The sequence below is a fragment of the Chroicocephalus ridibundus genome, chromosome 1, assembly GCF_963924245.1.
Source record: "Chroicocephalus ridibundus chromosome 1, bChrRid1.1, whole genome shotgun sequence".
NCBI classification, from domain to species: Eukaryota; Metazoa; Chordata; class Aves; order Charadriiformes; family Laridae; genus Chroicocephalus; species Chroicocephalus ridibundus.
In genome coordinates this window covers 169667640-169695208 of record NC_086284.1, presented here as the reverse complement: position 1 = coordinate 169695208, position 27569 = coordinate 169667640, and the positions used below count along the sequence as shown (strand labels likewise).

Below are 27569 nucleotides of genomic sequence, written 5' to 3'. Positions count from 1 at the left end.
TGCGTGCGGACCCCGTAGAGAACTGGGAGCAGTAGGGTCCCAGCCAATCGCGGCGGCCGGCGCCGGGACCGATCCCTGAGGAGGCGCCGGGCCGGGAGGGGAAGGGGCTCGGGCTGGGCCCGCTGCCCGCTCTCACAGGTGGGCAACGGCGGCGGGGGCGGTGAGCGACCCGGCGCCCCGCGGGGAGGGCGAGGAACGCGGTGGCGGCCGGTGGCGGGGCCTCGCCTTGGCGGGAGCGGCGCCGGGGCCGGGCGGTGGCGGCGCCCTGAGGCGCGGAGCGGCTCGTCCCCCGGCCTCTGGGGGCTGAAGGCGCGGAGCGGGGAGAGGAGCCCCGTGCGAGGCGAGGGGAACAGCGAGGGAGCGGGGAGCAGAACCCGCGGCTGATGCCTTGGGCAGCGGCCGGGCGAAGGCGGGTGTGGACCTTGAGTTTCCTGAGTAGTTTTGTCAGTGATATGCACCTCTCCCAGACATCCTCGTCTGTGAGAATTAGTGGCCTGAAGCCACGTAGAAACGTCCCGGAAACTTTTGGCTGCAAGGTAGTTGTGCTTTCAGCTGAAGGAAAGGCTTTACCTTTCGAGCCCTTGTTTGTTGCTAGTTTAGAATTACGCAGCTGAGAATAAACTGTACCAACCTGGCATCGGTTAGCCTGGCCTTCACTCTTAAAACGGTGTCGGTCAAAACAAATACTAGTATGTTATTGTTGGTGGTCTTTTTGGTTTTTTTAACGTTGTGTAAGCTGCGTTGAAAAGTGACTCGTCAGCCCTCGTATTCTACTGTTATAGCTTAAAGGATTTTCGTACGTCTCCCATGGGGTGGTGAGAATGAACGCTGAAGTGAGTCCTTTACGTCCAAACTTCCAGCCTTCCCCTGCAACAGTCGGTTTGATTCTAGCTTGTATATCTCCATCTACTGGTGGGAAGCGAGCCTTTGAAATACTCACGGCTTCTTGTTAGGCAGCTGTAAAGTCTGTGGAGATATAAGCATCGTTTTAGTCTCTTGATACTATAGAGGGGGTGGCTTTTCCTTCGTGAGAAGGAAAGTATACATTTCTGCAAGAATTCAAGTAACAGAAATGTGGAGTGCCTGCTGCTTCCAGTAGTATCTTCATCTGAATGGTACTAATTGTGTTATCAAGAAAACAAATAATATAGATGAAATTATTTTTGACTTGTGAAGTTTTCTGGCTTATATTTTTACTTCTTATATATATGTATTTTAATTTTTTTTTTTTTTTTTGCAAAAAACAGGTGCAGCCATGCAAGACGGCATACGTTTTGCTTCATCAGGAGATGACGTTAAAATATGGGATTCCTCATCTCTGACTGTGTTGGAGCAGTTCAACCCACATACACCCACACATCCAGTCAGCTCACTATGTTGGGCCAGCAATAGTATCCTTTACAGTTTCAGCCATAGTTTTGTGAGCGTTCCGCAAAATTTTGGTGAATTTTTTTTATTGAAGTGTCTGCAAGTCACAGGTCTGATGCAGTTTTGGGGTTTTGCATAAAGATGTTTGTATGTAGTGTGAAGAAAATTTTGTGGTTCTCTGTGTTGAAGTGATTTACAAAATCAACTCATGCTGGTAAATGCTTCTGAAGAAGTTTCTCTTCCTTTAGGAGGCTAACGCTTTTTTAATGATTGTGATATGCTTGGGCTGTCTACCAACTGTAACGCTTACTCATTTGTTTCTTCAATAGTTGATTACAATATTCACTTTCAAGGCAGTGCTTCATTTACTGACAAGGTTGAACAAAGCAATTGCTAGTGTAGTAAAATTCTATACATAGTGTAGAGAGGAAAATTGTAATGACAGATTTTGTTTGTTTGTTTTCCTTGAGCAGTTTCTCATTGATTCTGATAGTCTTTGATAGTGTACACATATCTCTTACTCGGTAGGCACTGGTTTGCTTTGTGCTGTCTGTAGCATTTGCAGAGGAAGCACAAATATTTTGGATGTGTAGAAAAACATTTGTAGGATGGTGGTGATCTATGCATGAAAATGGATCTGGCCCATTTAGACCTTTCACCTCTCTCTTGGAAGCCTATTACAGGATACTGATATGAGGTGCCAGGTATTCGGTGAATATTATGAGACATTTCATGAAAGCAGCGCACTGTCAGGTGAATAGCTTGTATGGCTGTTACAGGAAAAGGCAGCCATGTCTGATCTTGATGTAAAGGAAAGACAGGATGTTGGCACATAACAGTTATGTCCTGCAAGTTCTGAATGTGTCTGTCTCTAAGTCTGCAAATAAGTGGATGTATGAGAAAAAAGTTAAAGCCATCAGAGCACAAATCAATGTGTTAGCTATGGAGCTTGCAGATAAATTGAAGCATAGGTATAATTATATATATAAAAATTGTATACATCTATGTGTTCTTTAGTAGACTGTAGCTATATTCAGTCTGTCTTGCCATCTTCCACCTAGTCTCCTCTTCACCTGCTGAAACTGAAACAATGAAGTATCTTGCTGTATATGCTTTTGAACGTTTGTTAATTTGTTAGGGGTAAAGCATTGATTTTGGTTATGTATAATTCTGTAAGCTAAAATGGTGCCTTAAAATAATGAAAGAAATAGCAAGCACTAATCTGCCTACCAGTTCTTTGGTGTTAAATCCAGCCAATTAACCTGTATTCTTAAATAAGCAAATATAAAATCACAATGGACATCAGCCTGTAGATGTACAGTATGTGGATCTAAATGATGGTGGGGGTGCAGAGGCAGTTTCCCTGCTCTGCAGTTCTATATTGGTGGCTTTTCGTACTACTTTGAGGTACTTGGTGTCATAAAAGGTTCTTTTGGTGTGGGTTTTTTTTTTTTTTTTCTTAGTACAGAGGGAGACAAATTAGCAAACATTCATTGTGCTCTAGAATCTATATGTTGAAGTAGTTTAACACTTGTCACAAACAGGACTGTTCTTTCAATCCATAGCATGCTAACAGCAACAGACATTTCTTTGAACTCTAGTAATAAATAGGCTCTTACTTGGGGGTGGTGGGGAAACAAAATTGTAGACTGGATAAGCTGCCTTAGCGGTAAAGAGATCTTAAATAATGTCTGCCAGATATTTCTCCTCTTCTCTCTGAAAGAAATTGCTCTGCCTTGTATTGGGAAGTAAGGGATGTAGTTAATGCAAGAGCTTCTTAATGAAAGCTTAGAAAATAGACTTATGTTTCTATTTCTAGGTCCCTTCAAGGTACAGTACTTCAGACTATTTAACCAATCTGCCTTCTGTTCAGTAAGGGAAACTTACCGTTGCTTTTATTAATCACTGGTACGATACAGTTATGGTCCATAACTTGTGACTAAGATAGATACCTGGCCACTGCGTCTGCTGCTGGTGATAAAATAGTTGTTTCAAGCTGTAAAAGCAAACCTGTTTCACTCTTTGAAATAGCTGAAGGGGTAAGTATGACTGATGCTTTTCCCTGTTTTTTTTTGTTTGTGTTTTTTTTCCCCCCACTCATGTACAGTTTGTGTCACACTTCTTGGGCATATTGGGATCAATTTAATTTTAGTATTGTTAGAGTTATGCCACGTATGTTAAAACATTTCCTTTTGTGTCGTTAAATACATGTAAAGAGGGAGGGGAATAGTGCTTCTAAAATAGTTCTACCAGTAAGAAAATACAAATGCAGTTATACTAGCGTCCACCGCTGAGAGCTTTCTGCTCGGGGAATGTGCCTGTTGAGCCTCAGTGTGATGGCCCGAGGCAGTCAGTGGTTCAAACTTGATCTAATGCATAGGCAACAGAACACACTCAAGTTTGAACTTCATTTTCCAACTGGCATTTTCATTGCCAGTATTGCATACACCTATGAATTGTACATTGAAAAACATAAGAGTCTATGTAAAGGTTGTTCTGGAGTGTACGTGCGCTAGGTTCTAGAAATACGTGAAATAGGAGAACTACTGCAATGGTTGGGGTTTTTTTTGGTTTTTTTTTTCCCTGTTAAATGAAAGTGTGGCCCTATAAACTCTTCAGAAAGATGGACTTGGTTTTAGAAGAGTCTCTTGACATGGTTACTTGAATGACTTGTTAGCGTTCTAAATCATTCTGATTATTCTCCTTGGATAGCTATTGTAATGCTAATTTGGACTGGAAATTTTCTGAGAAGTTGTTTGTACCGGGCTTGTAGGTTGCTGAAGCAAACACTTTCAAAGATGGAGTGTTTGTCCTGGAGATTTCACTAGATCTGATCTATAACTAATGCAATCATTTCCAGTTTTACCATGTCAATAATTAGAGGGACTTGTTTTTTTCTTAATTCAAATCTGAGGAACTTAAAAGTGAATTTTCAACATGATAGAACTGAATAATAATTTGTCCTCGATGTAAGATTGACATTTTTTTCAAAAGCTGTACTTCAATGATTATTTTAAAAAGAATCACTTTACTGAATTACGAGTTTTGCTGCTATAATATTCTTTGTAATGTTTAGGGAATGTGAAGTACATGACTTAGGCAACTTTTTGATTTTCTTTTAAGGAGTTTTTTTCTAAACTTAGCATTTTCTTTTTAAAACTCAGTACCTGAATAGGAGTCTATGATTGCACTTTAGGGAGCTATAGTTTAAAGGGAAAGTGCATATTGAAGGAAAAGATGCTAAAAAAAATTGAAATGGGGAAAGGTAAACATTTGAGAGTTTATTAATTAATGTAGATTAAACACGTGTCCAAACTGGACTGGATTTTAAATGCCTTTTTATAGGAAATTACTTTAGTGTACTCATAGTTCCATCAGTCAGTGGGACTATTTGTGTTAGTGAAAATGAAAACACGCATCAATATGCTCTTAAGTAGATTTGAATAAGTCCCTTAATTATCTTTAACATACTCTTTTAATTTTCTCCATCAGGCAAAACAGACATGTGTGAGCTTGAATTCTAGTTCCTCATATATTGTGAGTGGAGGCCTTGATAACACAGTTAATATATGGGATCTGAAATCCAGAAAAGTTTACCGTAGCCTTAAGGTAAGTTTGGAAGGAGGAAGAACTGTAGCTTTCGTGACTTCCAGGTTTTGCTGCCAACAGTAAAAAACGTACTTTCTCGAAGTCCTGTATCTGTAGGATCAAGCTCACGGATAGGAGCTAGCACATGTGTGTGTCTTGTTCAAGTTTGTGTTCTTTATGTGCTGTAAATAGCAAATTTAATTTAACAAGCATACTTAACTTGATGTCTTCAGAGTACTATTCTATATTCTATAATAATCTATGTTTAAATTTTCAGAATAGGCTTCTTACTTTGCAAATTTTTATTGATGCTCTCTGAGGGGGGATTTTTTTCCAAGGGCAGCATTTCAGATAATTGCTGATTCTGATCTGTCAAACAAGAAAACGCTTTTGTATTTTTAGAATACTGTAGTAGAACTAATGTTATGCAAAACTGGGTTATGATTGTCTTTTAACTGATCCAGTATAAATTCTCTAAAACCTTGTTATGATGCACAAAACTTAGGATGGGCTGGTATATTTCCATGATGCCTTCAGTAGAGGATTTGCCTTCATCTAGGACCGCTGTTAAAGAGGCTATAAAACCTTGGGTTTGATTTATTGTTTTTTTTCTTGGACTCCTAAAGTTACAGTTTGAACCAAAGCTAATAAGTAGTTAATACAATACTTTAAATATCTGCTTCTCCTTTTTTGGGCTAGAAGTACTTGATTGTCTTCCCCTATATATTCAGAAAAACACAATATCATCATTGCAAATGACTATACTGAAAAGCTATTTGGTAAATATATGTGTTAGTACCAAAATGACAGAAGGGGAAGTTGGCAATAGTACATCAGATTAACAGAAAGTGTGTTAAAATATCACTTGCTTCTGGAAGACTTTACTTTCAAAGTAACATTAATGACACCTGTGGGAGATATCTCTATGGTTGTCCTATTAAAGTATTGTATATACTTACAGCATCATCTTTATTAATTTATTAAAGCAATCTGAAAACAACCAGACAGTTATTAAAATATAACGGCTGATCTTCAGTATGTTCTGCTGCTGTTTTCTGGGATATTCCATAATAACTCTTAAATAATATTCTTAAATGTTACAGATGGTCAGAAAAAAACATCAAGCTGAAGTTTTTCTGCACAAGCACAGAATAGGAAGGAATATGGTTATCCTGAATGTCTTTAACCCTCTCCCTCTAACACCCCTTCCCCACAGGATCATAAAGATGAAGTCACGTGTGTTACATATAATTGGAATGATTGCTACATTGCTTCTGGATCATTGAGTGGTGAAATTATCCTACACAGTGTTACCACCAACTTATCGAGTACTCCCTTTGGTTATAGCAGCCGTCAGGTAGGCTATCTGTTCTAAGTTCCTTTCAGGTATGAAGCTGTAATTCACAGTGACTAGAAATGGAGAGTACCTAACAAGAGCTTTTAAATTTTGTTAATCTGTTTCCTTTTAATTTTTAAGAGTTCGCTTATGGAAAGGAAAAAACAGACCATTGTGTGTATTCTAGTCTTAAATAGTAGGTAACGTTGAAATACAGATTTCTCAAGTATCTTTACTTATATGCAGGTTACAGCACGTTTTACTTTGTAGACTCTGGTGCCTCAAGAACAAACTTCTACACATCTTAGAACTGAACAAAAAACAGTTGGCTTTACAAACCAAAGGAGGATTTGAGTGCACGACTCAATGTGTATTGTTGCAAAGAACAAAGATCATGTAGCCTGAGTTCTGACTTATCCAAAGTAATCAGATTTACAACTGAACAGAGGCATCCGTACAGTACGGGTGAATATAAGCCTGCATTTGCAAATAGTAAATTTATTTAATCTGGAGATTAAAATTGCACAGCTGCTCAAAGAGAAAAGCAATGAGATTTTACATTACCTATGGAGGTGTTTAGATAGGATTTTGGATAACTAATTTGAAGGAAAACTATGCAAAAGACAAACACAAAGCATGTGTGCTACTTAAGGGCCTTGGTAAGGTTTTCCACTGCACTTCCTTTTGGCAGATGCAAAAGATACTGGAGAATTAGTGGGTACCGTTAGGGGAATTGCCTTGTTATAGGGGCATCTGCAGTAGTAAATGAGATGTGTTGTTCCATCAGAAGTTCCAGTGTGTGTTCTTAATGTAATACTCACATTAAGTCTTAGGCACAAGCAAGTGTTTCTGTTCTAGGCATTCTTTTATTTTCTTACTGAGTTATTTTTACTGAGGTAGAAGCTGCCTAGGGGATGCAGAACCGTTACTTTGGTCCTAAACCTGGCCTTTAATGTTGCAGGGAATATTGAAGTTATTATTTAGTCATTTTCTGTTACTGCAGCAGCTTTTTCAGTCCTAGATTGCAGATAGAGTGTGAAGTTAAATTTTTCTCCTGTCTAGCGTGAACAATATGACTTGATGAAGAATCTTACGACGTTATAACATCATGGGAATTGTGGTATACTTTCTTTTGAAATATCTCCATTAAATTCAGACTATCTCTGCTCTTAGGTGCTGCAGTGTCTTTGATCCATCACTGTAGTCTCATACTTATATTGAAGGAAAATTGTACTTCATATTTGGTTTGATCTTAAAAATCCATCTATGTAGTCAGTCCATTTTTTCTGATTTGATTGTTGTGATCTTATAAAAAGAAACGTGGCTGTGAGGCAGGAGCTACAGGGATATCCATGGCCGGATTACACAGACAAGGTGAATATCCAGAGTGCGGACTACGTTGCTAGTTAAATAGAAAATGAAAAAATTCTTATGAGGATGACTTATGTCAGCCTGTTTGGTATATTCAACTCTTTCCACCAAAAAGTGATTAGGAATAGGAATAAGTGATGCAGTGAATAGCTATTTTGGCAGATGAAATCAAGAGGCCTACTGCAAAGCTGAGTGACCTTTAAGATGGATAAAGATATTTGAAGTGTTAAATCAAAGTAATTGCAAGCACAGAGCTACTGTTCACTTTCTAAAGGGTCTATAATATTTTCTAAAGGGGGGCAGTTATTTGATTGTAGCCTTAATTTAAAATGGACTGAGCTATAATTGTGTAATGGGATGTCTACTTGGATGTCCCAGTTTGTCAGCTTATTTTATATCCTAAAATTTATCTATGCTCCTTGTGCACTGTATGCAAAACCAGCTCAATTTTTGGTATTGGGTTTTAATTGCTACTTGTTGAGAATTGCAGGATTAATTGTGCAGTGAAGCAAATATCTGAAGACTTGTGTAATTCTGTTAAATTTAAGAAGCCTTTACTCGATTTATAGTTTAGGGGCCCAGTTTCTAAGAGCATGTTTGAATAGATACACAGTTTATTGTCCTGCTTGATCCTGGCACTAGCTGTCTGGCTTAGTAAGGGTGATCACTCCCTGGTAACCTTTTTTACAACTGGGGAATGTGAGGTCAAACTAACCTAATAAAATTTAGCTTGTCTCTGTTTGATTCGGCATGATGGAATGTAGTTTCCTTACCAGTTAATTTCTGATATTGTATAGACTCTACAAGTAGTAGAATAGCCTAAGGTTGCAGTGCTTTCTGTGACTTTAAACAATTTTCTTTTCATATGAGTTTTGGGCTATATTCTATTAATTGATTTTGATTTAGAAACACCTTTGTGCTTTATTAGAGTTGAGTTCTTGCACAGAGTTGTTTGCAGATCCCATAATTTGTCTTTGCTGTTGGTATTCATTTAGACTACCAGATTCTTATCTACTTGCTGTTGTGAGGATGGATTAAGGTTTGTTTCAAAACATAATGTTTGTTCAAGTCTTCACTGCCTGGTGCTGTTCTCCTAGCAACAGGATTTAGCCTAGTTGTTTGAACAGCTGGCCGATTTGTAAAGAAGTGTGATGAGTTCTGGTCGCTCCATATAGTGAAATAGCTTTAAAAACTGAAGGCTATCAACTGTGTTTACATCTTCTCACTTACAAGGCTCTCTAAGGTATAAAGGAGATTAAGAAACTGTACTATCTTTAAATAAGGTAATCGATGATACTAGACTACTTTTGGTTTAGTTTTGGGCTTTTCACTTGTTTTCCAGGGGTGAAAAACCCTAAGCATAAGAAGTCTTTCTTAGCAATGGACCAGCCACTTTCTGAAGTGAACTGTTCATTGTTTGGCTGTCTTACTGTGAAGCTCAAAGATAAAATGTACTTTTATTTTCTACAATCGCAGCTAAGGCAAAAAGATTTATATGGCTTTTTGTGCTACATTGAGTGTGGAAAATGTTCCAAGGAGGACTTAATTTTCTCTTTGTGTGTTCAGCACCTTGTGCTAAACATGTTTCTGGTAGTTCTGTGTGTGCAGAATTCCCAGAGATCATCAGGAGTTGTACTTATTAAGGTGTAGTGAAACTTGCATTCATATTTGCTGCTTCTTTTTTTTTCCAGTCTTGGCAGGTTAGTTCCAACACATGACTCTTTCCAATAGTTCCTAATAATCTTGGAATTATTTTAGTGTTAGTAAGTAAAATAATTAGAAAATAGATGACCCCTTCCCACTTCTGTTCAGACATTTACTTAAGCATATTTGAGTTTTGCTTAGTGAACAGCTATACTGACTTAAAATAAAGCAATCTTAAATATCCCCTTAGATCCAATTCAGACAAGATACTTAAGCTTGCCTAGCCAGATTTTTCCCAATGAATCATGTCCCACGCTTTTGCCATTTGATTTCTGGGGATGAAATTGTAATCTGTAAATGTTCTTGGGCTTCCTTTCAGAAAAGTACCGACGTTTAACTTGTCTCCCACATTCTTAGCTAATTTTTTTTCTTGTAACTAGTAAACCTCACTGTTAAACCATATGGGTTGTGTGCCCTTCTTAGGCTTGGGATTCATATTGCTGGCAGTACAATACAACTGTATTGGGGCTATTTTCACCTAGTCTGAGTTGGAGGCCCTAGTGTTCAAAATCCAAGTAACAGAACTCTTGTTTCTAAACCATAACTTAAGAAAAGGGACAAGAGATGATAAATGAAGTTCAGCTGCTTCAGGGAAAAAACTTGACTAGGAGTGTACTGAAGTTCTGTGTGACTTTATCATGCCAAGCAAAAATCAACATTTTTTTTTTTTTTTTTTAAAAAACCTGTTTGGTGAAGACTGTGACTACGTGTTAGTTTCTTGTCACTAAGATAGACAAAAACATTAGGAAGTACAAGAAATAAGATAAAGAAACATGTATTAAAGTCAAAAATAGTTGATAGACTCTGATCTAAAATAGTATGTGTGACAGCTCAAAAAAAGTTTACAGAATTAGGATTGGCAGAGTTACAGAGGGATTAGAAGTAGGGAAGAAGTCTGGTAAAGAGAAAAGAATGGAACTGAAAAAATAGACTCTTCTTAAATAACACTTAACATAAAAGGATACACAGTTAAACAATAATGCTAAATTCAGGGTAACATTTTCTCTGTGAACACGCAGTTGATCATGGTGATTTTTGATTTTTTAACGTGCTCTTTGGCATTAAAATTAATCAGAGGGAGAAGGTTGGAAAAGTAACTTGAGAATTACAGCAGAAGGAATATTATAAAGGAGGTAAGTTTTGGTTTTAACTAGTTGGAAGAGACTTGTGCCTAGATTATCCTGGATCTGTCTCCTGTGGTGGGTGGGGAGGAATTCCTTTTGCCTTCTTCAGAACTCCAGTATCAAGCACTTTCATACATATGTTGTAGGACTAAATAGTTTAACTATCTGATCAAGTGTAATAATTCATCTCTTCCTGTACAAGGAGTCCCATTCTCTTGCAGCAGTGGGTCACAAAAAAGATACTTCTCTATGTATACTTGTCAGCTTTCATAGTGTCTGTTTGTGTGTTTTAACTTCACTCCAGTGGTCCCTGGATAGTGTGTTGGTTTTTTTGTTTGTCTTGTTATAAAATTCAGGTAGAGTTGAGTCAATATTTTAAAGACAGAATGCTACTTCATGAAGCCTATTCTTTTTCTAAAATACAGTTGCTAGTTGATTTATGGGTGGGGTGGGAAATGAGCAAAATGCAGCTATGACTTACTGTAAGTGATGTTGTTTGACCACCTGCCTCTTAAAACTTGATGCTTTCCCATATGAGGCTTGGTTGTCTGCTCTTTCTAACTGTGCTAAGCTTAAAGCTATATTTTTTCACCCAGATGTTTCTCAGATAGAGTTGATTGGTTTATGTTTTTTAAAAACTTCAAATTAAGTGACTCACTTCTGGAATGAGTTTCTTTCATGCCTCCAGCTGTCTGGGCAAGAGTTTGAAACTCAGACATGTAGCATATTGTCAGGGATGCCAATATGATGCATTTGACTGTCTCATGTAAAAGTGTACACAAATTTAAGGGCCTCTGTTCCTTGAGTCTGATCTAGCAATTGCATTGTTGCAAGTGCAGCGTGCGGCTAAGCTAATTCAGTGAAAGTGGGTAGTGAATAGGAGCTTCCTCACACCTCCTTCATTGGCAACCTGAAATTAAACTGTTAAGCTGCTCTGAGGAAGCACCAGGACTTCAGTGAGAAATGGGAAACAGGTAACATGGGGAAGGTACATATATGAAAGAAAATGGAGAACTTGCCTTGGTCCTGTGAGATCAGAAGGAAAAAAGAAAAGGAAATGGGAGACTTGATAGGATAGCAAGGGCGGTTTGAGGAGAGCTGGGAGAGACTAATCTTGGTGGGCAGGAGGACAGAGGAGGAAGAAAATGGAGCATGAGCAGATGCCAGGGCAGTAAGGAAAGCATTTGGAAGTGAGTAATTGAGGGAACTGTGAGGGACGGGCACGTTTCTCATGTAGATCGTGTACATAACTGAGGCTGTTGTTCCTGAATCTCTCAATGTTTATTTCGTTAGTGTAAATAAACTGAAAAATGCTGATAAAAATGTCTCCATCGTGTCCAGTAGAGGGCTGTATTAATTATAAACAGTCATCTTCTGTCCTATTTGAATATGCAGTTGAGGGTGCCACTTCTTTGTCGAGCAATTACGTTTCCAGCAAGACATGCAATACAAGTGCTAGAAATTACATTGGAAGCATATAAACCAACACATATCTCCATTAAAATGAAGTTAGAGAGAAATAGGATAAAATCCAATACAGTGCATTGCGGTGTGGTCTATACTAGAATAATGTAATAGCTTTTTGAGAGCATTTTCAGACAAATAAAATGTAATGGCTCTCATCTGTCTGGACTTGAGTAAAGCACTTGATTCAGTGCCTTGTGAGAAAATACTAGAGAGGATAAAGGTTAGAAAGGAATTGAGGATGGGTGAGAAATTTGCTATAGGAAAGAATACAGTAGGTAATATTGAAAGAAAATATTTGTTTGGGTTACCAGTAGCTAATCTTGTTTAATATTTTTCAGTAATGGTTATGATATGAGAATTAGACCTATGATGAGGCTCAGTTGGAATGTATTGCCTGTAAGAGAGAGGATTGTGTCAGTATCCAAAAATGATTGAAATAATAGACATGGGAGCAACAATGACAGTATAGATATCAAGGTATTAGACTTAGGTCACAATTGAGGCTTTTCTTATTAGACTAGGATTTGAAAATTCCCAAGGGAAAGAAGGACTTGGGCTTCTTGATCATAAAATGGCATTGAGCAACCAAAACAGATTGGTTCACAAAAATGAAAATGCAATCTAGGATACGTCAGGATGAGTATTTACAGAGGAAGTATTACTACCTTTGCAAAGGCAGTAGCAAAACGCTTTGAGGATCATACAAGACTTTGGTTGTCTGTATTCAAGAAAGATTCAAACTGGGAGAGCTGCAAGGAGACTGTACTGAAAAACCAGTCTTAGGAGACTGAGTCTCACTTATTGTTTATAGCAAAATAAAGCCTGAAAGGTGGTGAGGTGGCTGTCTATTAAAACAGGGAAAAGCAGCAATGGGGAGTTAAGAAACAATTTAAGTGTAAGGGTGTTATTGTCACAGAATCACAGAATGATAGGGGTCGGAAGGGACCTCTGGAGATCATCTAGTCCAACCCCCCTGCCAGAGCAGGGTCACCTAGAGCAGGTTGCACAGGAATGCGTCCAGGTGGGTTTTGAATGTCTCCAGAGATAGAGACTCCACCACCTCTCTGGGCAGCCTGTTCCAGTGCTCTGCCACCCTCAAAGTAAAGAAGTTCCTCCTCATGTTTAGGTGGAACTTCCTATGCTCGAGTTTGTGTCCATTACCTCCTGTCCTGTCCCTGGGCACCATTGAAAAGAGCCTGGCCCCATCCTCCTGACACCCACCCTTTAAGTATTTATAAGTGTTGATAAGGTCCCCCCTCAGCCGTCATTTTTCCACACTGAAGAGACCCAAACCCTTCAGCCTTTCTTCATAAGAGAGGTGTTCGAGTCCCCTAGTCATCTTGGTAGCCCTTGGCTGCACCCTCTCCAGCAGTTCCCTGTCCTTCTTGAACTGGGGAGCCCAGAACTGGACACAGTACTCCAGGTGTGGCCTCACCAGGGCAGAGTAGAGGGGGAGGATGACCGCCCTCAACCTGTTGGCCACACTCTTCTTGATGCACCCCAGGATGCCATGGGCCTTCTTGGCCACAAGGGCACATTGTTGGCTCATGGTCATGGTAGAAGTTATGTTGGAGGCATATAAACCAACACATATCACAGGAGTGAACTGGTGCAAATGGGTCATATAAAATAAAATTAATCTGGAAATTGAATATTGTAATTTAATATTAGAGCAGTGGGGTTCTGAAACATGCTCTGAAGCAATATGGTGGAAACAAGATACTTACTTGCTTCTGAGAGGCAAGTTAAGTTCCTGTAGTACGTGGTTCTGTGGTAACAAGGCCGCACGTGGTAAACTAGGCATGTTAACCTCTTCTGTGTCTAGGTCCCAGGGTGAAGCCTGTTCTTCTGCAGGACCTACGTACTTGCATGACTCCAGAGTCTTTTTGTCTTATGAAATTGGCTTATGTCCAAGTACTTCCAATCAGTGGAGGGGAATTAAGTTTAACATTCTTGGCAGGAGACCAATCAATGAAACAATGTACCTTTTCACACGCTTTTAACTTCTTTATTTTTAGATGTGGTGTGTTGTATGGGGTTTTTTTGTTGGTGTTTTTTTTAGCGTGTATGATGGCGTGATACTTGCTGAAAAATCAAGAAAGTTTTCTAGAAGTTTTCTTTTTTTTCTTTTTTTTAATTAGCTCATGGTACGCAGATACACGCAGACACACACAAAAAATCTGCCCCCTGACAGCAAAAATGGCATTGTAATGCAAAATGAATGTGGTGGGTGTGGTTTTTTTTTTACTTTTTATTTTTTAGAGTGGCCAGCCTTAGTAGACTACTATAACTTAATGTAACATTTGTATTCCTAATGTGTTTGTGTGTTTGCAAAATAACTAAATGTGATGTTTAATAGTGGTATTATAATTCATTTTTTATGTCTGTTTTACAGCCTATTCGACACTTGAAATATTCATCCTTTAAGAAATCCTTGCTGGGCAGTGTTTCTGACAGTGGTGGTGTAACGCTGTGGGATGTAAATAGCCAGAGCCCATATCATAATTTTGAAAATACTCATAAAGCACCAGCTTCAGAAATCTGCTTTTCTCCAGTCAATAAGCTGCTGCTTGTAACTGTAGGTTTGGATAAAAGAATTATTCTCTATGACACTTCAAGTAAAAAGTGAGTATATTTAAAAACCTTTGATTTTATAGGATCCTTATTTGGCTCTTATAAACTGAAAAACTATGCCTAACTGTGACGTGAAATACTTAATTTAGACCCCACTCAGAATGGTTGAAGTGGCTGGCATATCGCTACTGAAGAATGTGTCCCATAGTCCGTTTTGCCTTTTTATTTAAAAAAAAAAAACAACAAAAAACCCCACCCAAACAATCAAAAAAACCTCCAAGGTATGTGGGTTCTAACTGAGGTGCTATGTATGAGTGACTGCTCCCAAGTGCTCGTGTACGGGCTTTTCTTGTCAATACAGAGCAGTTAACTTCTGTGAGGGGCAGTACAACCCGTGAGGACCTGCAGCCACCTGAGCTCAGCTTGCCTGCTTTTCTAGTTCAAGATACAAGACGTAACTGTGGTGCACAGAGTTGCTGAGATAGTGAGCCTTAAATATGGGAGAGCATCGGTTGAAAAAGCAGCAAATACAGGATGATGTACATAGGTGATGGGGCTGTGTAGTAAGAGGGTAGGATGGCAAGTGGTTTCATGGGTCTGTGGTTCTAGTGTGGGTGTGCTTTCACTCTAGCTGAATAGAAGTCTGGCTCTAGCTTGGAGGGGTTTAGTAGAAGGATGCAAACTAGGACCTCAAGTTCTTCCTAGAGTTATGGGAAGGTTAGAGTCAATGGGCTTGGGAAGCTAGAGGATGTATGTAGTTTGATTGCTGCTGGAAATGGTGATACCAGTAAATAATGTGGTGTCAGAACTGCTGTTATGAAGGCAATTTGATCCTGTCCTGGTGAAATCTTTTGGGGCATATGCAACCTTTAATCTGTTAAGCATGAACACTTAGTATAAACGCAATCCACTGTTCTGTAAGATATTTCACTGAATTTACTTGGCACTGGAGAAGTGGAACTACTGCCCTGTAGCTGAATTATGAAAGCTTTTATACTTTTTTTTTTAGATACACTGTTTCAAAAAGTCTAACTTTTGAACTCTAAAAGCTTCTCTATCCTGTCCTTCCTCCTGTTTGAAGGTTGCTGACAACAATAGTAGCTGATTTTCCTCTCACAACAGTAGACTTCATGCCTGATGGTACTACTTTGGCTATAGGATGTTCCCGGGGAAAAATCTGCCAGTATGACTTAAGACAACTGACATCACCAGTGAAAACAGTTATTGCTCACAAAGGCTGTGTGAAATGCATACGTCTTCAGTTCAGTAGCACTTTTTCCAAGGTAAAAAAAAAAACAAACCACCTCTTCTTTTTATTGCTCAACAGGCAGACTAATGAAAGCAAAGCATAAATTTAAGTTCTAAAAAAAGTTTAAAAAAAGTTAGCATTCAGTTTCTAAGCACTATAGATGCCAATGCAGAAATTGTGAACTGCTCAGTCTTAAGTGCCGTTTTAAGGGGGTTTTAATGTGGAATTGTCCCCATTTGTAGCCTCAGTGTAGAAATGAAAATTTCCTGGTGTGAATCTGCTGCCATTGCAGATCAGTTTGTAGCATTTTAGATTCATTTGTAGGGAGTAGCGGAGAAGTCTGTAATGGCCCTTCTGCTTAGGGTGAAGACGCATAGCTGCCCGTCTTAAGGTATTTTGCATGGCCTTTTGCAGGCACATGTAGATGGTGAAGTTGATTAAATAATAAAGAAGGCTTAAGAGATTCTTCCAAGAATTAATTAGGCTCTGCTCTATCCAGAAACCCCACACATCCATTCAGTGGACACAGAGAGAACCTTTGAAGCGGATTCTTCACCAGTCTGAGACTTTCCTCCTCTTCCAGCATACTTGCTGCTGGTAGTTGACTACTCCTTTACAACTTGGAGTCTCTAATAATGTAATCTCTTATTTTTCCTATGCCTAAGCCTAGGATCAAAATTGGCTCCTGCCAGGTCACTCCAGTGTTACCTTATGTTCTGTTGCTATTCTTTTGCAGGTCCATGCAGTATTCATATAATAACACAGATGTTTCTCATGTTCTTTGAAGTTACATTTTTTTATATTTTTAAAGGCATATCTCCTAGGCAACTTTACATATCTCCTTTGCAACTTGAACTGAACTTTTTTTTTAGTGTTTTGAGGCAGAAAGAATATTGGCTTATATTTTTACTCTTAGCTGAAGGAATTATAACATCTCTTTGTTCTATTTTCATCTTCAGTCTAACCTTACGGCTTCTTCAAATAAACCTGTATCCAAAAGAGTAGAAGTCAAATCTGGTAGTAATCCTGGAGGATTTCAAAATACTGGCATCAAAAACGTTGCCTCTCAAGCATCAGCAACAGTTTCATCTCATTTGACATTGCCAAACGAGAATAAAGGAGGAGACGTTCTTCAGGAGAAAACAGGTAGTGTATTCTTCCTACTCTTATATTTAGCATAACATAGAAGATGAAAGGAATATTTCATGCCTTGAGAATTACAGTATAAAAACTTCACTGAGAGAAGGGCATTTGTTTGGAAGACCTGTGTGTATGTGCATGCACATCTGCACCTTCTTAGCCCTCCCCTACTGCATTAGACATACTGTGAGACTGTGGGAAGTGAATTGGGTCCTACTCCAAGCTTTAGACGTGTGGAGTCTAAAATTCTAGACTTGAAGTAAAAGTATGTATTTAAACTTTAAAGGAGAAAACTCTATGGTGATATTGTGGGGTTCTCTCTTGCGGTCTGTAGACTTCCTATAAATTATCCTTATGTACACAATATATTTTCTGACGTGATGTCTGTATGGAATGCACAGCTCATGGTTTGTAATTCCGTTAATGAACAGGAGTAACAGACCTCATCTAAAAAAACCAACCAAACAAAACACAGGAGAAAAACCCACAACCTAGTCTAAAAATCAAAGTGAGAACTGAACTGTATTTTTGTGTGAGGCATGATTCCAATATCACATGGTAGGAAAGATGTTAAATATAGTTGCAAGTATGATTAGTTGTATAACTGTACTTGCTATTTATGCTTCTGAAATTAACAAGTTCTTTTTAAGAATTCTGAGCATTATTCTAAAATTCTGCCACTGTGTGAAATGTACTCTTAAAATTTTATTTAATTCAAGAGTTCTGAAAAGTTCTGAAAATATAGTCAAATCAATGACACTGTTAGTTTGATTCTTGGAAAAAATCCTCAAGCCGTTTTAATGCAACAGCACTTTTTCCCTCCCTTTTTAAATAAGGAGAAACACATTTAGCAACAGTAATTAGGCAATAAGCCACTGCAGTCCATAGGGATGTGCATTAATGACCTCCCTTGGGTAGGCAGTGAAGTATGAGGTGAAGTAGAATGCTTCCTATGTATGCAAGAAGTATTGCTAATCAACATTACTGAATGGTGTGGAAAATTTTATTTCAGTTAAAATATATGATTTATTATCTTTATTTGAATATGTAATGGCTGTTACCCCTTAAACAGGATCATGCATAATAAATAAATGTTTTAAGAAAATGAAGGCTTGCCAAGTAAAACAAATATTTTTCATTAAACTGAGTGTTCACTTTAGAAGTAAACACCTTTGTATACTTCAGAAGATACGGTCTTTAAACTTATAAATGGGAATGGATGAGAGATCACAAACTTCATATGTTCCGTGAAAACTCTTCTAGACTCTGATTATGGGGTTTAGCTTTGCAGAAATAAGAGGCATTCAGTAAAGTGATCTGATTGATAACATATTTAAAACAAGAAAACACCTGTTCGTACAGTTTATAAATGGACTGGGGCTTTTTGTCACATGTATTTTAAAGTACAAAAGTATAAATGAAGGCAGAATGTGATGAGAAGTTTGGATGTACTTTGAGCTGCCTTCCCATAAACTCCTATTTAACAGCCGTCCTTTGGTTTAGGTACTTGCTACACTTAGATTACTGGGAATGGGTAAAAATATACAAAAGGCATTTTGACCTGTTATGCTTCTTCCATGTAGATCCTCTGTAAATTCTGGCACAGGTTGATACTGCACTTCTAGCTTGACTCAGTACGCCCAGTATTTACTTAATGGACAAGCAAGTGCAGACCTATGTATGTGTCACAACTGACACATCTGAAGGAATGGAAAATGCGATATATTAATACATTTAAAAGTGAAATCTTAAACCTGACTCAAGTTCCAGTTGATGTAAATACTTGGGCGTAATTAGTTGTAGTCATCCACACAGTCACATTTGGATCACTTGAAGTAATCCCACACAGAGAAGTAGTTACAGGTTTTACGAACAGTGATTTGGTTTTTTGTTGTGTTGTGTTTTTTTTTTTTTTAATTAAAGTAGGTACAAAGTAAAGCTTTTGTATCTACAGGTGACTTATTTGTAGGAGACTTATGGATTGCACAGCACTAATGCTCTTTGCCTAGATCTTAACTTATAAAAAAAACCAAACCATAGGCTCTTTCAGAGTAGGAGCTCAGTGAGGGAAGAACAGCAGCATGCTTACAGTCCCGATCTGGTTTTCAAACATACTAAACTGTGAAAGTTATTTAGGTGGTTATCTTAGCGGTTCAGTTCACTTCTCCATGTATTCCTCATCTGAAAACTGTAGTTTTAATAACTACTGGGGTTTTTTTTGGTCTTAAGATACACTTTCATTCTTCAGACAACTGCACCTGTTACCATGCATACGAAAGCTAACTTTTTTCCCCCAGATTGGGTCAGGGATGGGGCTTGAGGGTGGAACAAGTTTCTTTTGTCTGCAGCTGTAACCCCACTCTGATTTCCTAATCTTAGAAATAAGCAGGGAATATCCTAACATCAGGTAAGCTTTAAAATAAATGTTTCATAGAATCTCCCTTAGAATGCTTAATGGCCCCAGTGAAGCAGATTTATCTTCTTGCAGAATAGATTTACATTTTGATTATCTGAACGTGGTTACCTTCTTTGCAGAAGGCGCATTCACTATTTTTCATTTCCTCTGATACACCATAAATTTGCTGCATCCATCATGTAGATATATCTGAAAATTAGTGCATTCTCCAGTTTGTCAACCCTTTTTAAAAAGAGGAAACGAATCCAACGGTATCTTATTTTTGTTAATAGGCATCTTAGCTTTTAGTTATATTCACCTGCACTGACAGCCCAAATAAGGAAGTTAAAGTTGACTTTCTACCTGGAATCTGTAGAAAGTTCTAAAGTGCTTTCTACACCTACCAGGCATCATGTTTACTGTGACATTGTTTGGGGATAATGTGTGTTATTTTTGGAAAATGTCAATTACTAACTGAATGTTATTGTCCCTTTAAAGGCTTTCCCCATAGTTGCAGCTTGGATGTGATTCCATCTAAAGAAACAGATCATGGGAAAAAAACTGATTTAAAGAATTTTGATGATTTGGGTCGAAATAGTTTAGGAGATGTGTTTTCTCCAGTCAGAGATGGTAAGTTGCTAATACTAAAATTTGTAAAGCATCATTCATCTACGTATAGCACGACTTGTTGACATTTGTGCGTTACCGACCACTGTACCTACTTGGTATTTTAATTTGTCTTTGATTACGAACTCAATGCAATGATATGAATATTGATGTAGATTTCATTTAATAAACACTAATTTGTCTATGCTCTGATACTTTGTAGATCTTATTGGAAGTAAACTGAATGAAGATCCTCAAGGAAAAGGAGACGGTAAACATACTTTCAATATATTCTTTGTCAGTGGTAGGCCTTTGGAGGCCTGTGCTAGTTCTTGCATGCTACTTTTGTTGTATGATGAAAGCAGATGCTGAAACAAATGAACTTTTCTGGAAATTGTCTAACGCGTTGAGGTGCTAAGACACAACATGGTAATGGGAACTCCAAAAGTATGGGCCTAAAGTGATTTTGTTTTTCCTTTATGCTATTTATAGTGATATATGGAGGTTTTTCATGCTTTATTACTTTCATAAGGACAGTGACAGTGTAAGTTGGATTTAAGGACTTAGTTTTTTGTGGGGTGCATTTTTGGGTGATTTTCTTGGGATTATTTGTCCTGTGTGGGTGTGCGGGCATTTTACTTGTGGGTTTGATTTGGTGTGTGTATTTCTTTTTTGGCCTATGTGTTTCACCCTTCCCTCTTCCTTTTTAGGTCTGGATTTTCAGTCCTACCTTTTGGGTTTAGATTTTCTCCCACAGCTCACCAATGCTTTACCAATAAAAAGAAACCCAGTGGGCAGTAGCGCGCAAGGGATACGGTCCAGCCCATTACATGCACTTGTGGGATCTCCAGTTAAAGAAGAGGAGGAACATCTAGAGACTGACACTAAGAAAATAAATCTTGGAAAACAAGAATCTAAAGAAGTCTTAAAGCAGGTATACTATACTAATTCTTGCTATGAGTGATCATTTTAGAATCTTGATAGAATACTACTACTTGAAGGAAAAATCCTTAATGTCATCCTAGCTAATCTTATTTTACAGCTCTGTTCACACTATTGACACAAATCTGTAAAATGTTTTTCAGTTTAAGTGTGTTGACCTTCAGTAATGCAAGAAAAATGTATGTTTCTCTTTATATAAGCTCAGGTTATAAAAGTTCACATGAAACAAAACTGGGCTAGCTTGAAGAATATCTTTATTTTTCTAGAAAATCAAGAATGATCATTAGTTGGTTGCACCAGTATGATTGCTTATCATTTATTAGGTTAATTCCACGCTCTCTTCTTTTCCTATTCTCGATCTCCCTCCTCTTCCTCCTTGAGCTATCTTTGATATGCTTCTGCTGAGACCTTGGCTCCTTTTGTATTGCTTTTGAGAAGTCTGAGTTTGCTAGGAATGATGTTTATAACTTTGCCACAAAATGTTTGATGCGAAAATTAAGAGGCCTCTGCCTTTTGCACTCCTTTCTATGCGTGCGCACTTGAGGCAATTTTGACTATTTTAGCAATCAATGTCTTGCTAGAAAATGAAAAACAGATTTGTGAGCAGATTCCTGAAACCAAAAATGCTTGACAGTGCATTCCTGCTGAAAACTTGGTCTTCAAGTGTAATTAAGTAGAGTTCGTCTTTTTTTTTTTTAATTATTATTCTTATTCTTATTGTCAGCTTTCAAAATCGAGCTCATCAAGTGCAGAATCCATAACTTTAAGTCCTCCACCATCATCCACTGCTGTAAAGGCTACTGATACAAATGAGAGACTAGTGAAGAATATTCAGGTGCATCCTGCATATGATTTGCCAGTAAATGGTACTACCTCAATAAGTAAGTTGATCATTTTGGCCCAGTTTTAGGCGTGGTTGACTGCAAACTTATGTGAAACCTGGTAAAATAGCCTTAGCCTTATAAAAAAACATACAATCCTGATTCTTCTGTAAATCTAGTTAGCCCTCCTAGAACGTATTTATTTGCCTCTGAAAAAGCTTATTCTAAATCAAGACTTCTTTAACTAGGTAATATTTGAGAAAAAATATTGACAAGCATCAAGAGAAATAAAAAAACCCCACCCTCTTGTACTCCATTATGCTGATTTTTTAAAAATTAATTCTTATTTATGTATTTAATTTTATTTGTAAAGGTCCAAAGATAACATCCCCTGTCACTGCTGGAGTTGCCAGTTCATTGTCAGAAAAAATAGTAGAAACCATTGGGAGCAGCAGACCAAATGCACCTCTGACATCAATCCAAATAAACTTCATTCAGAATATGATACAAGAAACAATGGATGACTTCAGGTACTGGTATTCATGCAGAAGACTTTTGTTTTCAATGACATGTTTTACTTAATAAGATGTTTTAGCATCTGCTTTAACATACTTCCCAATATTTAACATGTTCCTCCATATAAACACATATATAGCCCTAATCATGGAAATTTAGGTATGAAACTTTATTTATTTTGGATAGCTCCGATGCCTAATTACACTGATGTCTCTGAGGGTTTTTAATGCATGTTGCTAACATGTTTTCAGAATGAGTGCTTGAATACTTCTTGGATGGTAAATTCATCTGCATAATGAGGTCCGTACTGCTTTCATGAAGCCTTATGCTGATTTCTTTCCCTCCCTGCTCATGTCTTGTCCCAGCAGGGGAAAATTCTCTTAAAGTTGACATTTTGGAGAGTTTGATCTAGATGGTTGACTTGTATTGGCTTTAATTGTTGTTAGCTTGGTATGTATAAGGCAAAATACTGTGTGTATTTCTACTGGTGCAGCTTGTCATTAAAATAACGTCTGTTCTGTAAGTGATGGCTGGTGTCAGATTATTTTGTGTTTGTGGATACCTAACTAACATTCTACTTGTCATGAAAGAAGTTGAGAAAGAGAAGCTGAGAAAGAAGTTGAGAGGAGAGTTGTATCTAGGGGTTCGCTTCCCAGACCATGTTTAAGATGAAGTAGGTTGACTGACGTGGTGGAGCGGAAAAGACCAGGAGAAGTATTGCTGTCTTGATGACAAAAAGCAATGCAAAACTAGATTAGCAGTAGGTCCGTGTGCTATGCCTGTTCTGTATCTGCCAACAGAAAAATACATTGAATGTTATTAAATGTCTTTAAATAAGGATATAGTATAGAAAAACTCCCTTGGGATTTTTTGGCAATAATCACGCATCTGATTAAAAAATGTAACTTTCACATGATTTAAATCGCAGTCTATGGATTGCAGATGTTTTTTCTTTAAAGTCTGTGTTTAGGCATCCCATTGTTGGAAGGTATGCTCGTCAGTCTTGTACTTCCAGTATCTGAGGTCAGGAGCCTCAGAGATTGTGTTTCTTTTCTGACCTATACTTCCTGGAGTGACTGGAAGGCTCTACTGGCCCTTTTCCCAGTTGTAAATTGTGGATACATTAAAACCAAATGTAAAAGATTGTTTGTACTCAGGTCAGTAAGAGGGAAGGGAGCCATTGCAAGTTTCTCATTGATAACTGCTTTCACCCTCTGGAATCTGAGGAAAGGATTTTTATCACTCTTGCCTGAAATCCATTTCTCTTCAGGTAATGGGGAGAAAAAACAAGGACCTTAGAAAAGGGTCAGGAGGAATATATAACTCATGTGATTCCAAAAAGCCGCTTGTTTCTTGAACTTCCTGTCTTTGGGAGATAACCTACATCTTTGAGTTTCTAAGCTGCCAGCTGGCATCTATGCTAGATACCATTGAATAATAGGAGGTCTGAAGCACAATAACCTGTGGAAATAAACCGTGAAGAATATATTCCCTTTGGGTTTGCTATGTGTTTTAGGAAAGGAGAATGGAATAAGATCTCTGTGTGTCTACTTAAGACTTTCTCGGGCCGTTGGTATCTGTAGCACAGTATTTGGCCTCAGACGATTGCACTGTGATGTGCTGTTGAGGAAGAGCGTATGAGCTTGCGTGCTTTTTTGTGAGCTGTTCTCCTTGTTCTTCCTTAGCATCTGGAACACTGGTGTAGTGTTCAGAGGGTATTTCCAAGCTTGGTTCTTATAGTGTGGAATAGTTGCCCATGAATTAACAAATTCATGTCAATTCATGGACAATGCTGCCACTACTTCTTATGTAGATTAACCTGGAGCATTCTGTGGGCTTGAGGATCATGTATCATTTATCACTGTTGATGTTTTGGGCCCTCTTACAAAAGAGTGCTGAAAGGGATGTACCGAAAAGATGTATCTTCAGGTATAGATAAATATCTTTCTCTGCAATACTTGTGATTGAGGGATTGAAAATTAACTTTGAATGGTAAAAATGAGAGTAGCGAAAAAAATATGTTGATACCGCCACGTACATTTCTATATTTCTAAACAGAAAAGATCCTAAGTCTTTCATAAACTGAAAAAATGGTAATTATGAAAGTCAATGTCATAACAAAATAAGCAGTAGAGGAGTACATTTCATGGCTTAAAGGTTTTTAGACCCATGTTTCACAGTGTTATGAAGGTGAGGAAGTGTGGGGTTCTGGGTGCTGAGGATTGGAGAGAATTACTGCTTTCTAAATAAAACTAAGCATTGTCCTTTTGAAATTCTTCCCCCAGAGAAGCGTGTCATCGAGATATTGTGAATTTGCAAGTGGAGATGATCAAGCAGTTCCATATGCAGTTGGTATGTACACAGAGCATGGTGGGAAGTATATTCAGTTTTCATTTTGAGTAATACCAAGGCGTGCCAACTTCTCTCAAAACAAAATCAATTTTGCTTACTAAGAGCAGGAAAGGGAGGATTAGAGGTGAAGGAGGGGGAAACTATGAATTGGAATCTGCTAAACTGGTTTATGATTGATAAATAAATGGGTAGGTATCATGAATTCCGTATTTCAGGAGTTATAAAAAGAGAAAAGGGAAACAAATTCAGCTGTCCTTTGGAAAGGACCGAGAAAGAGCTGGGGTAAGGAGGAGATAGATGGAGTTCAAATAGAAAGCTTCACTTATAGGTACTGCATCCATGCTGAACTGTGTTCTGTGTTCTTTAAGTTAATCTTTTTATGAATCTTTGTTCTTTTGATCTGCATTAAAAAGACCTTGTCTTGGTACTGAACACTTTAATGGAACCTGCATTAGTAGAGTCTCATCCTGAAGTAGTGCAATATATCCTTTGATAAAATATTCACTAATGTATTAATGATCAAAATACTGTATGTCAGCATAAAAAAAATTCTTACTGTTCTTATCAAAAGTTTCTAAAACCAGTATTATCTAGGTTCTTTAATTTTCAAAAGGGATATGAGAATTGATAGTCTGAAACTGGAATAATTAACTTTATAGCTGCTGATTGGAGCTTTTTTCTTTTCTCTAGAATGAAATGCACGCTTTACTTGAAAGGTATTCTGTAAATGAAAGCTTAGTAGCTGAAATTGAGAGACTGCGAGAGGAAAACAAAAGACTGAGGACTCACTTCTGAAGGATTTACACTGCTAATTTTATTAGCATGAACTCACTACAGGTGGTGTGTTGTTTATGACAGATCATCCATCATCCCTGAAGTATTGTATGAAGACCTGCTATTATTTTGAAAGGGAATCTTTTCTTCTAAATAAATGGTGTAAGATACTATGTGTAATTTTAAAATTTTTAACAGATAAACACTGTATAAAGAACGTTTGCATACTCATGCTAACCACCTTGAAATACATCCTTCTAACAGAAAAACTAAAAGGATTAGTACATTATCAGAGTTTTAGCAATATGTGAAGTGCCTTTTTATAACAAAATCAAAACAGGACAGATGCCTTTTCTGTAAGAATTTTTTGATATACCTACTTTTCTATCAGCTTTTATTTTACTGCGATCAGACACAATCACTGTAGGTTGCCTTTCAGATACTTTTCTTGGTGAAAAAGAGGAGCGAGAAAGCTCATCTGCGTGACGTGGAGCCTTGTTTATAAGGAGCTGGAAAGTACTGTATTCAGTTAACTTTATTCAGCTGGCAACTCTGCTAGCCTGAGTAAAACTAGAGCTTGAAAATATTGACAACATCAGTGCCATGATCTTTCTTATTATATTCGTAAATCTGAAATTTGTCTGCTATGAACTCTGATGTTGCAAATCCTACTTCAACTGCACAGTGAGATTTTTCTTACAACTTTAGCTATGAAACTAGAATGCTTTTTATTTACATGTATTTGAATATTGTCACAGCTTGTCCAATTTGAATGCAACTTTAGACTTCAAAATGTAAGTATACTCCGCCATTAATAATATAGCATTGGGTAAATGCCATCTTTCAGTCTTTGACTCAAGCATCTGCGCCCCCCCCTTCCTTTTTATTCATAGTGGACAACACTTTGTATTGAGCAGTTGTGTTTTAGTTTTGAACCTTGTCGGTTTAGCATTATTGTAGCCTTTTTCAGAGAGCTCCAAACCAAATCTAACTACTCTCTTAGTTGTACAATTAACATAACACACATTAAAGAAAAATCATTACTTCAGTAGCATAATGGTATCATACTTGTGTGTGAACACTTCTGAAATGAAGCTCAGTATGAAGCCCTGACTCTACTGAAGTTCATGGGAGGCCTGGCTTGGATTTATCTGTGCCAAGAGATTACATTAAATTAAAACCTCAATTTAAATTAATTTAAAAATTAAATTAAATACAAATTTCTCTGAAAGACTTCTACAAGTGTTTCTTGCTATTTAAATTGTTCTGGAGGCTTCTTAATTTTCCCACTAATATTTTGTTGTTTCTTTTCACATGATCATTAGAACTCAAATAAGGTAAGTCTAAGAACATGGTGAGTTAATTAGTTACAACATCTAGTGTTTAAATCCATGATGGCACTCTTCTATTAAATGAGAAAGCCATAATATATAGTGTAACTTATTTTTATATGTTGTAAAACTAAAAAAAAAAAAAAATCCCCTATCTATACCTTTTCACTATCTAACTTTTTTTTAAAAAAGAGACCTTTTTTCGTGTCAGTTAATGATGACAATCTTGTAGCAAAGTGAGTGTGTTCAAGTAGTCTTTAATATTAGGGACAGGACTTTAAATGTCTGCAGTTCTACTGCTTTAATAAGCTTTGAAAAATATTTCTATATGACACATAACTTCATGGTAAAAGGAAGCAAAGTAAGTTAAACTTTTCTTTTTTTCAGTAACTTAACACACAGTGTAGAGAACTCTTTTTTATAAGTTCCTAGGATGTATAAGCTTGACACTGACCACACAGTTTGTGAAGACGATCGTAGTTCAAGATAGCAAAAATATCTTGCAGTTCTTGTACATGCTTTGCAGTGTTAATGAAGTAACCTTGCACACTTGCATCTCTTGATTTGTTCCCCAAGTGCTCTTGCTGGTGTACTCAGATGACAGCAGGGAATTAGACAAGTATCTTGGGTATTTGGCTTGTAGGTACTTTGTTTTCTTGACTCAGAACTGTATAGTGTTTTTTGTAATTCCCAAATGGAGGTGATTATAGCAAGAGTGATTAAAAGGAGACATTTTGGCCTTTTAAAAAAGATTTTTTAGGGCTTTTTTCCATATTGCAGGATTACTGTAGCGCAAGTGGCTACATATGCTGTGGGGAGGAGACTCAGTATGCCTACTGCTATAGGCGTGTGTTTTGCCTTGTACACAAATCTGATTTTAATGTTAAAATAAAGCTTGTTTTAACCTTTTT

The 27569-nt window shown here is 37.7% G+C and overlaps 1 protein-coding gene across 1 annotated transcript; it reads left to right on the top strand.

Annotated features, from left to right (window-relative positions):
• Positions 1 to 6: 6 nt before the first annotated feature.
• Positions 7 to 27569, top strand: NEDD1 (NEDD1 gamma-tubulin ring complex targeting factor). The gene is made up of 15 exons (XM_063322756.1): positions 7 to 138; positions 1248 to 1391; positions 3313 to 3407; positions 4861 to 4977; positions 6173 to 6313; positions 14354 to 14583; positions 15614 to 15815; positions 16741 to 16927; positions 19815 to 19946; positions 20146 to 20193; positions 20633 to 20856; positions 21589 to 21745; positions 22059 to 22215; positions 24487 to 24553; positions 25244 to 27569. The coding sequence occupies exons 2-15, from the start codon at positions 1256 to 1258 to the stop codon at positions 25346 to 25348; spliced, it is 1998 nt and encodes a 665-aa protein (XP_063178826.1). The 5' UTR covers positions 7 to 138; positions 1248 to 1255; the 3' UTR covers positions 25349 to 27569.